At 43.1% G+C, this 12253-nt stretch overlaps 1 protein-coding gene across 1 annotated transcript in view; it reads right to left on the bottom strand.

Annotated features, from left to right (window-relative positions):
- Positions 1-1001: 1001 nt before the first annotated feature.
- The window catches only part of TRIR (telomerase RNA component interacting RNase), a 59548-nt gene continuing 48296 nt past the window's right edge, over positions 1002-12253 (bottom strand). Inside the window, exon 3 of the mRNA XM_086950637.1 lies at positions 1002-4328. Coding sequence (XP_086806763.1) covers positions 4221-4328 — 108 coding nt within the window. The 3' untranslated portion in view covers positions 1002-4220. The remainder of the gene's footprint in view (positions 4329-12253) is intronic.

Below are 12253 nucleotides of genomic sequence, written 5' to 3'. Positions count from 1 at the left end.
CTACCATAAATAGGCATAGTTTGACAGTTTTCTAAATATTTATAAAGGATTAAAACAAAAATATATAACTGCCATACTACAAAAGATATTTACACAAAAGTGCGCTCCAATTACCATCCCTTATAGACCATCAAAACCCAAGAAAATGACTGATATTGGTTTTGAAGAGATGGTAACCCTAGCTATGTTTGTTTAAGTAGCCTCAGGTGGGTGGAGACGCAGTAACTGTATGACTCGAGGATAGGGTTGCCACTTGACCAGTATTTCACTGACCCCACCAGTAATTTAAATTATAAGGCACTGTCGTCATGTGTAAAGTATGCCAAGGCACTAATGGAGATTACACCACAGACATGTTGCGCAAAGATACAAGGAAAAGGTAGTCCATATTCACCATAGTGGGGAGTTGGAATTAAACTAAGCACATGACGGTCAATTTGCCATCACTTTTAATTTGATCATACAGACTACGACCGTGCAATGCAGTGAACCCTGTGAGCTGCATGATTCACAGCTGGAAGGTTTCGCTAGAACCAAAAACGAGTATGTTGCAGAATAATTCCTTCAGATTTGCTAGGAAGTAGTGTGGCAAACTAGGCTAGGAGATGGAAGAGTAAAAAATTATGCTGCTAAATAAATAGGCTCACGCAGAGGAAAATATTTTTTCTACAGTGGCAACAGTCCATGGGGCCGGGCCTCTACATTAATATTCTCGAATCTCATTCACCTTCAAGTGCACAACGCTTATTCTATGTTGCACAATTAAAGTGTTTATCTTAAATATGTTAATTTCTACCCAACGCAATGGGAAGAAACTAAAACATCTCAAGAGAACCAGCCTTTATCACCTAGCATAATCCCAGTTTGGCTGATTGATAGCTTCTTTATTACAGATTATAACGGTCATTGAGTTCAGCAAAAAAAATAAAAATTAGGTACGATTTTCAAAACATTACATTTTCGAAGACAGTGCCAGATTTCACTTCAACAATCAAACATGCTACTTGTCAAACACTTCTTTCTTTTATTGTTAGGTAGTAGAGTATCATCTTAGCAATTAGACAAAAGGCTACAGGAAACATAACTAGCAACACCGAAGTCCCAATACCAGTTGAGAGGAGACTTGTGATTGCACTGTAAATAGAAAAATTCTATATTAAGAAGTTTTAAGAAAGGTTTTGAGACCTTTAGGAGACAACAGTTACCTACCCTATTCAACTCTAAACATAATTAAAGGAGATCAAGTGAAGATGAATAGTCAAGGGATGGTTAATAACCAGTCAACAGTCACTTCTATTTCATGTAAACGTCTAATTAACATTCACACCTCCTATCTATTCATTTCAATTAACTTTAACTCTTAACATTAATTATGGTCTATACTGCATCTAGGTTTAACAAGGAAGAGAAAAAAAGCATTGCAAGAACCAACAGGTCTGGCATGCAAGGAGTACTGACTAAAAAAAATATATATATAAAATAAAAATACATTTTTGAATCATCAGCAGAGAAAACACAAATGCTGTCTGTATGAATTGCATCTTGCAAGGGCTCAATAGGATGCAAATTATAACTGAACGCGTAACAGAATATATCAGGAGAAATACACCTCTGGAAAGAACCAGAGCCCATTCTATGTATGCGTTTAAAAATAAATATATGCATATATATTTATTGTAAAAGAAAACAGTGACAGGGCTATTGAGCTGGGAGGGTAGGGTGGGGTGGGCAAGACCTCAGTATAAGTAAACAGGCGAAGATAAGCAAAACAAACAAAAAAAAAAGGGAAAGCATGGAAGGGGCTTAGGGTAGCTTCCCATTAAAAACCCACATTTCTGACTACTATTATTGTAGAGGCACAAACAATGTAAAGAACCAAAAAATACTTCCTTCTTTGCAAGTATATAAAATCTGGGCGAACCCAGCAATCTGTGGATATTTTCAGAACAGCGTTTATCAAAACAATCCGAATAAGTCCATAACAAGCATTTCAAATTCTGAATCATGTTACAGATCCTGTTTAATTTGGGCAAAATTATGCGAAGACTCTGAAGCATTAGAGCATGGCACCACAATTAAGTGGAATTTGTCTGAAATCTCGGACATTCCCCGACAGGGAGTTTCCCTTCACCTGCAAAAGGCTGTGAAAATGTAGTTTTATTTTTAATTCCTGCAGAAGAACAGCACAGATTTTCCAATAATCAATGGCTTGTGGCTAATTTTTTTATAGATTATTTTGCCGGATTATCTGTGCTTCACACTGTATAAAAAAAAAAATGTTAACTGAAATTCTCACTGCACCTTCCTTCTTCCTTAAATCTGAAAACACCAAGTAGTTTAATGCCCCGATTCAGAGTACCTTGCAGTCACATCGGCACAGTCTCTGAGAAACTAAAATGTTTGCTGTTACATGTATCCCACAATAAATCTTCCAAGTTATTCTTGGAGGCTTTGCACAACGAAAAACAGCACCCGATGCCACTGGTTCCCCTTTTATTGCACTCCTCTTGCACCAACTTCATAGCTATTTTGATTTGGATAGAGCACCCACACGTTCTTCAAAGATTGATCTCTGGGCGTTCCTAGGGATTGAACATACACACTTTTGATGCCCCTCTAGCTACCAGGCCATTAGCCTACACATTGGAGAAGCTTCTACAGACTGGGCAGCTAATCTGTATCCATCTGTACTCTGCTGTTTATTTTTAAGCAACCAGGGACTTATCAGTACGTGAGATATTCATTCCTTGAGGGGAGAAGGTCCCCCACAATGTCTGTTTCCATCCTTTAGTGAAAGTACAAGGTGCTTAGTATACTGCCGATTTGCATCTCTTGACTAAGCATGCTGTGTTAACTGCTCACCTGTGCAAAACTGCACCACAACGGATCACGGCTATGCGCCACATTAGCACAACTTCTGGCCAACAGGTCAATTCTGCCTCAAGCACACAAGGAACAATAATACCACTGATCAGCAAACACCAGCTGCAGTCAATGACAAGCTTCTGTCAATTCTCAAGGTACATAAAATAAATACAATTCATCTGCCTCCTCTTTTGGTCAAAATAACACATTTTGTTTATTTGTAATCCCTCGACTCTCGCCATGCACTGCATTGGACAAAGCTCAGCACTTGTCTCCTTACAAGTTTATAAGATACCAGTAAATCATGAGGAATGGAAAACAGAGCTCTGAAACTTAGATACTACCTTTCGAGTACAGTAAAGTGAAGTTGTTCATATCAGAAAAGCAATAAAACATTAATTGCGTATGGGTAGTTGCAGAACGTTGATGATCCCGAAGTCTTCCAGTTCAACAAAAAGCATAAGACTGGCAAAAAAGCCAAGTACAACACAAAACCAGAACTCATTTAAACCTCAATCTACTTTTTCTATCTGAGGAATATATGCAAGATTTGGGGTGGGGTGGGGGGGAGGATACAGAAATGTTTTCACATTGAAGCATATCTTAAAGCATTATTAGCGAACTCCTGGTCTCTATGGTCTTTCAGCAAGTCACAGAGGAAGTGGACTCCACAAAAGTCATGGCCTGCAGCTGCAAAGCTCCACTGCAAAGGAGCACCCAAACTAAATGGTATCAGTACACAAAACAGAAAATCAAAAACAAAGATCCATCGTTAGTTATACTTGCTTGCAAGCAGAGGACCATCAGTTGTCTTCAGCTTGGATACTTGGTAAAATGGAATACAACGTACTGAAAGCTTTTGAAGGCCAAAAGAGACCATTAAACAGAATTTACTAACGCAGATGTGCTGAGTACCAGGACCATACGCTTCCATGAAACAAAAGCACACTATGACCATATGCTGAACAGGCTGCTGTGCTGGGAATGATCTACACATTTGGTTCCACTAAGATCCTTCGTAGGTATTTGCATTAAGTTTGAAGACTGTTTTGACAAATCTCAATTATTTTGGGACGTGAAAATGAACAGTAAATTAAGCAAACCTTTAGTACTCAAAAGGTGGAAGCACCAACTTCTTAGACCAGTCTTTTACTACTAAAGCTCCAAGGTGAACAAGTCGATCTTTGACGAATCGATCAGTGCAGAAGTGTTAAAGAATAAAGATCTGAAGTCCGCTGCTCCCAGCTTCTAGAGTCAGAATGTACAGTCCTACTGGCTCCATCCGCTTTGAGCTCCTGGTGCACAGCAGTGAGTTTTAAATAAGTATATACAAAGTCCAGTCATCCCAGGGAAAGTTATTTAACAAGAGGTCTGGTTTTGTCGTCATCGCTGCACTGGTGAGCTTTGTACTTTTTTACTTCAGCCATATACTGTGCCCATGCACCACCTTTACTTGAGGAGATCTGGAGGGAGAAGAGAACATCACATCAGTAAAGGGTGTACAAACAAGACCAAGAGTTGTTTCGAAAGCAAACCAGCAGGCAGCTTCAACAGGTTATTCAAACACTTGAACATCACAGAACGAAGCTTTAGGAAGGAGATGCACTAAACAGTAAACTCGACAATCCAAGATCATACTAACTCTCGTCCACATCAGGACACAGTAACAGCAGAACCTGAAACCCAAAGGACTGATCTGTCTAGAACCTTGATGCACCCCATAAGCACCCTCTTTCAAAGGACCATTTCATCCTTTAAATCCAGGTTTTAAACCCCTAACATTTGATAGACTGACCTTCGAAAAATGAATGTCCTCGAACTGTGCTATCCAAAATCCCAATAATGCTGCACTACCCTCTTAGGATTCTCTTATGAGATGGAAATCATCACAACTATTAACATCAGGACATTTATATATTTATATAGAATCTCACAGGCTGAACTCTCCCCAAGTAAAAGTAGGTTTCAGTGCTTGAAAGAGTTAGATATTAAAGACCTCCAGACAATTTGCAAGCATCAGTTCTTGTAGAACCTGGTTACTTAAAATCCTTCTAAAAGATGTAGCAATTCAAAACTGGCTGTAATTAATGTTACCATTTGTGCAGAATGTTTGCAACACCTTTTGCTTCAGCCACTTAGATGTCTTCAGGTATTCAACAAGTTTAAATCATAAAACATTCAGACTTCTAGGTTGCAGTTACTCCTTTCCAAGGAAAACCAACTGGGTTGGGGGCACAGCTGGCCATGCACTATGACAGCTGTACTAATAGCTTGGGTACAACCCTTACCTTGGGACATGATTAGATATCAAATCGTAAGACTGAAGACCAAGGAAAGAGCACTGATCTCCCGGAGGAATAATATACCTGGACCGGTTATGTGCTGGCTGTTTCCGGTCCAGGGAAGACATGGCTTGGCAGTTCGGGCTGGACTGTTCCCATGAAGCACAGGGTCAGACTGATTTGCATATGGCCATGTCTGAACTGGGGTGGCTGAGTGAGCTAAAGAATGGTGATGGATTAAACTCAGATCAGTTGACTGGGGGTGAGTGTTTGATTTGCTCAAGCGCTCCATCCATCATCCCCTTTTGAGTCAGGTCAAGCCAGACAAGTAAACAGCACACAGTGAAAGACCGAGAGGCTCCTCGTAGAATCTTACTGCGATGGAGGTGATTAACAAGTCCCTTACCTTCAGTAACTTTCTGGGAGACTATCTAGCGGAAGATTACTTCTCTTGAATATTCTGCAGGCATTAGACTGGATCCAGAAACATTTCAGCAGTACTTCTCACTAGTAGGTGGCACCAAGTAGCTCCACACTGAAGCTGTTCTGCTTCAGAAATGACATGTGGAGTCTATATAGGGGTCACTCCCGCACGCTGAGTTCAGTTGCTTTCTAGACTGTCTGCATCACCAGACGCACAGCCCCCAAAGCATATTGTTGTGAACAGTGTACAGATTCCCAATCTTGGGATTTTATTAATGGATAGAGTTCAACCACAGAATGAGGAGGGAGACCTGTGCCGCTGAGGAACACAGTCTTAATAGTAAGGAGCCGTAAAGGGCAGCTGTGAAGCAGCTCAAATGTAGAGCACAACAAATAAGTTGGGATCAGGTTAAGTGACTATTGGGGCACTGCAAAATTAGAAAGGGAGAACACTTGTTGCGCCCTTTCAAAAATCTTATCACAATCGGTGTCTTAAACAAGGGCTAAACTGGCAACCGTAAGAAGAGGATAAGATAACTCATGTGTGCCCAAAGCAAAGCCTTGCTGTGTAAGAGATAAAACAAACTAATATCTGATAACCTGGCCTGGAATGGGTCAATCTGGCATGTGCCTAACCAAACCATAAATGTGTTCCAACGGCCAGCATATAGAGTTTTTGTCCAACAATACCTGGCTGCCAAGATTACATCTACCACCTCCAGAGAAGGTAGACCGTGTTCAGATGTCACTGCTGAATCTCCAAGCAGGAAGGTGGAGACTGCACAGGCATACTGATGAGACAGTAGATCCTCTGGAGGGGTAGCCTTATCAGAGGATATGTGCTCAAGCTCAGGAGTTCTAAACACCATACTCTCAATTCCCAATACAGAGCCACTACGATGACTTGGGTTTGGTGGGTCCCAATTGTCGAGAACTCAGAGCAGGAGTAGTATCGGCAGAAAGGAATACAGGAGTCTAGAATTCCACTGGAGGCAGAAGGCGTCTTCGAGCGAGACTCCTTGGAAATGCTAAAGCGAGCAAGTGCAGGCACTGCACGTTCTTGGCAATGGCAAATAGATCAAGCAAAGGTTCTCCCCATCCATGGAAGAGACCATGCACCACATCCAGGTGTAACTGCCATTTGTGGTCAGCTAGGGGCTAACAGCCGAGTTTGTGTGCCCTGCAATTCTATACCCCTGCCAGGTGGCTCAACATCAGGAAAATCCCTTGGAGGTTTAGCACTTTCCAGAGATGCAAGGCCTCCTAGCATAAAGTCTGTGACCCCCCAACCCACCCAATTTGTTGCAGTTATCACATGGCGGAGCACCTGTAACTGGCTCCCATTGATTCACAGAGGGAAGGCTTTCAGCTATAGGTGGATGGCCCTCTGCTCCAGCAGGCTGCTGTGGAACCGGAATTCCACCAGAGTCCAGAGGCCCCTGATCGCCACAATTCCCAGACCGCTGCCTCAACCCAGAAGCAATGCATTGGTTAACACACTCTTTGGTTGGCATGGGGGGGGGGGGGGGGGGGGGGGGGGGAGGGGAAGAGGTGTCTGTGCTGACCCAATCGTGGTCCAGCACCCACCACTGCAGATCTCTTGAGTCTCCTCCGAAATCTCAACATGGTCAGAGGTCCCCTTGATGTTAGGCCCACTGAGACTTCATTAAAAAATTAATAAAAACGTTACAGGATCTGCAGGTATAGGGAGTTGGAAAAATCTACTTGACCCAACTAAACAGTGGGACCAATAAACTGGTCACAAATGGAGCGATCTTAGGCAAATATTTTATTTTACAGAGGTGTCTTTCTTCATCACAAGAGCACCTTTATATAGTGGAGTTCAGCATTTGTGTTATACAAAAAATATTGTTTAATTTAATAGACTAAAAACCTAGCCACATACAGGAAAGACATGACCCCTGACTTGCCTCTTAGTTCACTAACAGCACTGTCATCAGGATGTGACAGGAATGCTTTTCAGTTCGTGTTTAAAAGCTCACTTTTAATAAATATATTACTCAAGTATGATGCGATAGTGCATTGTCATTTACAGGCTACTCATTTCCCACTGAAATGGCCACAAACCTTGCCACGAACATGCAGCTTTGAGATATTTTGAAGTATTTGTGCACTTTATAAGCTATTTAAATGTGTGGTCTACAACCTCTCAATTCACACATAGTATACAGCATAATTGTCAGGCAGTTCAATTTACAAAATCCTCTAACTTTGCAGTCAGAGAAAGAAAAGTAAACACAAACCTTAAGAATAAAATAAGCCGCAAATTGCAAGAAGATATAAGCTGCCATGTGACCTCGGTCTCTGAATGCAGAGCAAATGTGACAAGATAAAAACAAGATTGAAAGGCATCTTTGTAGTTCCTTCTCTTTCCGAATGAACAGATCACTAGGCCAGTAAGCCTGAAAAGTAGCTCGCCCTGATAATATCGGACTCGCCATAGCGAATGGGCAAGTAGATTTCCCAAGGCCCGTTCAGATCACTGTAGAGCCTGACATGGCATCTCAAGCACTCGACCAGCAGGACGCAAGAGGTCATGAGTGCTACAGCCTCAGTCTTTACCGCACTAAAATCCGGGACAGTGACTGAAAGACTGGGATGGACACTTCTTTCCTGTGAAAAGGCACAAAACTGAACAATGTCCAGAATGGCTCCAATGAAATTGAGTGAGAAGTCAGGTGGGACTTCAGCATGTTGACTGAACTACAAAGACAACAGGAGGCTCGCCATAGTCTGGAAGTAACTGACAACTGCCCGTGGTGCGCTCACCTTCAACAACCAGTCGTCTAGGTAGGGGGAAGACCATCACCCATGATCTCCGAATGTGTGGTGCCACCACTTTCGCGAGTACCTGAGGGGTGCTTGTTAGATGAAATGTGAGCACTGAAAATGCTCCTGTCACACCACAAACAGTAGGTAGCATAGATAGGCTGGCAGAACTGATATACAAATATGGTCCTCCTGAAGGTCCAACTCCATCATTCAGTCTTGAGGGAAGACTAGACCTGGGTAAGGATGAGGATTTTTTAAATTCTACTACTGGAGGAAGGCGCTGAAAGGGTCCAAGCTGCAAATAGGCCTAAGACCTCAGTCCTTTTTGGGCACCAGAAAGTAACAGAAATAACCAAGTCCTACTTCTGGCAACATACCCTTTGGGCAAAAGGCATTGCACTTTCTGCCGCAAAACAGAGGGATGGTACTCCATCAATCACTGAAGGGATGAAGAATGAAGGGTAAGGCACATTCCCTGCGAACAACATGTCAGGCCCAGCAGAGCGATGGCTACTAGCAATCTGGCGATTCACAGGTGGGCTGGAGCACGGCTTGGCCCAAGTCCTCAATAAAAAGGTCTTGTTGAAAGGAAGAAGGGACTCAAGACTTACAGCCAGTTGAAGGACCTTAGGCCAGGCATTCGTCTTAACCTCCAATTTGTGGAGCTGGAGGTCAAGAACTTCAGCCGCCCTGCTAATCGCCATGGCATAGAAAGCCACACCTGCTCTGGCTAATAAGTGGCACGAAGGCATGGAATCGCGTCCTTATTTGTTTTATTTCTTAAACTTACTAGCACAAAGACCAGCCTCAGGAGCGGCTCAGTCTACTCCAGAAAAGGGACAGAGATCGAATCTTGGATGCAGAGTGTGCCGAACAGCCCCAGCGAGAGGTCTTCTGCTTGGCGACGTAAAGTTACACATTGCATTCATGGATGCCCTTTGTGTTAATGAACGTGCTTTCTCTGCAGGTCTTGGGAGTCGCAGCCAGACACCACCAGCACACCTGATGGGGATCCATCACAGACATTGGTATGCTACAGTCCCAATAGGGCTTATAACCAGTCAAATTCTTTTTTTGGGAGGGGAAGGGGGGCCTGTTGGAGCAGTGATTTTCATCCCTGCACACTAATGACGTTTTTTAGGTTAGGTCTCAGAGAGAGAGTTCTGGAGCTGCATCTCAAGGCACGGAAAGAAAGGAACTAATGTCAGCATGAGGAATAGCACCTATGTCATCTCTACACACTTACGGAGCAGAACGGTTGGCAGTGCGGAGCCACGTGGCTCCACCCACTGGCACGCAGAGGTTCTGAGGGAGGTTTCCTGTCCAGTCTGACACCTGGGGAATATTCAAAGATGAGGAAAATGCAGCTAGAACTCAATTAGCATGTCTGAATTGCACACCTTAAGTCCAAGGTGGACCATATGGAAAATGAAGCCCAATCGAAGTTTATTTTGGGGGTTACCAGGGTTAAGACTGACAGCTTAAAAATGATAGTACAGTTCCTTCTATGCCAGTCTGTTTTAAATTGAAAAATATGTCTCTCAATGTTATACTGCAGACCATTTAATTGTCCACCAAGTGTTACGCAGGTTAGGAGAAGAGTTTGGACACCGTGGGAGCTGAATTGGACGATTCAGTTCCAGGCAACTTGTGACCAAAGCTGGTAGCCAAAAAAATCTGAAATTGGAGTAGTGCACATCTTTCTGGCTTTCAAGCAACGTGCTGAAGTAAACGGAAGATGCAAGTTGTGAAGACAGTCGATTTCCCAGGGTAGCCGAAGAAGAGGGGAGGTGTGTGTGTGTGTGTGTGTGTGTGGGTGGAGGGGGGGGGAGGGGGTGAAGGGTGTGAAGTGAAAGGGGGGTTGTCCTTACTTAGGTAGAGCATGGGCAGCGCATGCGCTGCTCTGCGAGGCATGCTGTATTAGAGTATGCACTTGAAGCTCGGCCCACTCTCCGCCCATATTTTTCATTGGCTTGTATCTTTGTCCTTTGTAAATGCTGGCTTCTGATTTGGTTATCGGATTGTTAGTCCATCCTTAGTACCGCCTGGTCTTCATTTGTAACCTCCCATAAGGACTGGTCGCTTTACTTCAGTTGTTACACCGTCTGTGTTATTTTGTCTGTAAGCACTATTTTCTTTAGTGCGGTTTGTCTTACTGCAGTTAAGACGTGCTTTGCAGCAACATTTAGGGCACCATGTGCGCTTTCACTTTCAATGCAGCCGGGACAATGGCGGCCGCTTCTTTGCTCGGCCACAAGTCTCACATTTAGGGGAGTTTGAGCTTTACAAAAAATGTTTTGGGGTGGTTTCGAAGTGCTCCATGCCGCGCTTGCACTTAGGAGCCCACACCCCTTTCTGTAGACGTAGCTCGTCTAAAGAAAGTGACGTGGCCTCTATTGAGTGTACACGCGGCATGGGGCGCTTGGAATCAAACAATATTTGCAATTCAATAGGTCTTGCATTTGCGAGAATTTAAGCTACTGACATTTACAGTGCCCAAAAGGTCTGGTTTTGTCATCATCGCTACACCAAATAGCTGAAAGTCTCGTAAATGCGAGACCCATTGCATTACAAATGCTTGTGATTAACAGCAATAACGTTCATAATGCAAAAGCAGTAATTATTCCACAAACAAATAACTGTATATGTATGTCTGATACCTAGCATTTCAAACAGGTCTGCACAGTGTTACTATGAAGATCTACCAAGAAATTTATCAAATGTATGTAATATGAATCTAAAAGCAGCCAACCCCCTGCAACAGCAGTTCGTTTATGCATCACCTATAACTTAATTCACACCCAGCAAGTTTGAACCTCCAAGCACACTATGGTAAGGGTGGTTTACTATTGTAGTTTATACCAAACCACTTGCGATCTTGCTCATCTGTTCCCTACTGGGCCTACACCTTATACTGTAGCTAAAGTACAGTCATACTACATTTATGTTAAAAACGCTGGTGCAGAAGAGCACATGACTGAAGACATTCTATAACGGACATCATTTCAAACAAACTCTGCACTGTTTTAGTGACTAACTTCCGGAAAGAGGCCATCCGGCATTTCACTCCAAGGTTTACAGTGGTCACTAGCAGTCACGAAAAGCAATATGGGAACCTAAGCCAGCAGGAGACTTACAACAGTTTTGAGAGATGGGATAATTCATGATCTTGGGGTAAGGAATCCCATTGGTTGAGAAGAGAACAGACCACATCATCTAAAAGGAGCCGTGCACACACACATAGTTGCATCTATTTTGTCAGCTGTGAGGCACCCTGTTCTAAGACTATTTTTGTACCAAGTGATTGTGACCATGCACACCTTCTAGAATTACGATGTTTTCCATATCGTAATGGAATACAAAATCAAATAAACATGTTCTGAATTGATGCAGAGGACTCTGCACCATGGATAAAAAATCTCAAGGCTGTAAGCGAATGCTTAAGAGACACTGCTAATCTACTTTTGTCTTTGTCAAAGTAGCAGCACATTAGGCCATCCTATACGTGGTGGGGGGGAACTAATAACCTTTTGTGGAAGACTCACCACAAACTAACTTGGCAGAACACCTGTTAAGCTGTTTTACCCTCACATCATCTTAGGGCTGTGGAACGAATATGCTACTTACCAATATGCATCTGTTCTTGGCATGTAGGGCTGCTGACATTCATATCTGTGCATAGATCGCCGCCTAGTGTTGGGTCCGGATGATTGCACATTGTTGTCCTGGAAGAGTCTTCGAAGTATCACGAGATAGGTGGCTCCTCCCCTGGACTACAGTGCGCATGGGCATCCTCTCCATCCTCAGATTGTTTTTCGCCATTGTGGCAGAGATGGAGTGTAATACCGTGAGTGATGTCCATGCTACATAGTAATTGTGAATGCTACAGC

The sequence above is a fragment of the Lissotriton vulgaris genome, unplaced genomic scaffold (assembly GCF_964263255.1).
Source record: "Lissotriton vulgaris unplaced genomic scaffold, aLisVul1.2 SCAFFOLD_562, whole genome shotgun sequence".
Classification (NCBI taxonomy): Eukaryota; Metazoa; Chordata; class Amphibia; order Caudata; family Salamandridae; genus Lissotriton; species Lissotriton vulgaris.
The sequence above is the reverse complement of the archived record's forward strand: the minus strand, read 5'-3'. Positions and strand labels throughout refer to the sequence as shown.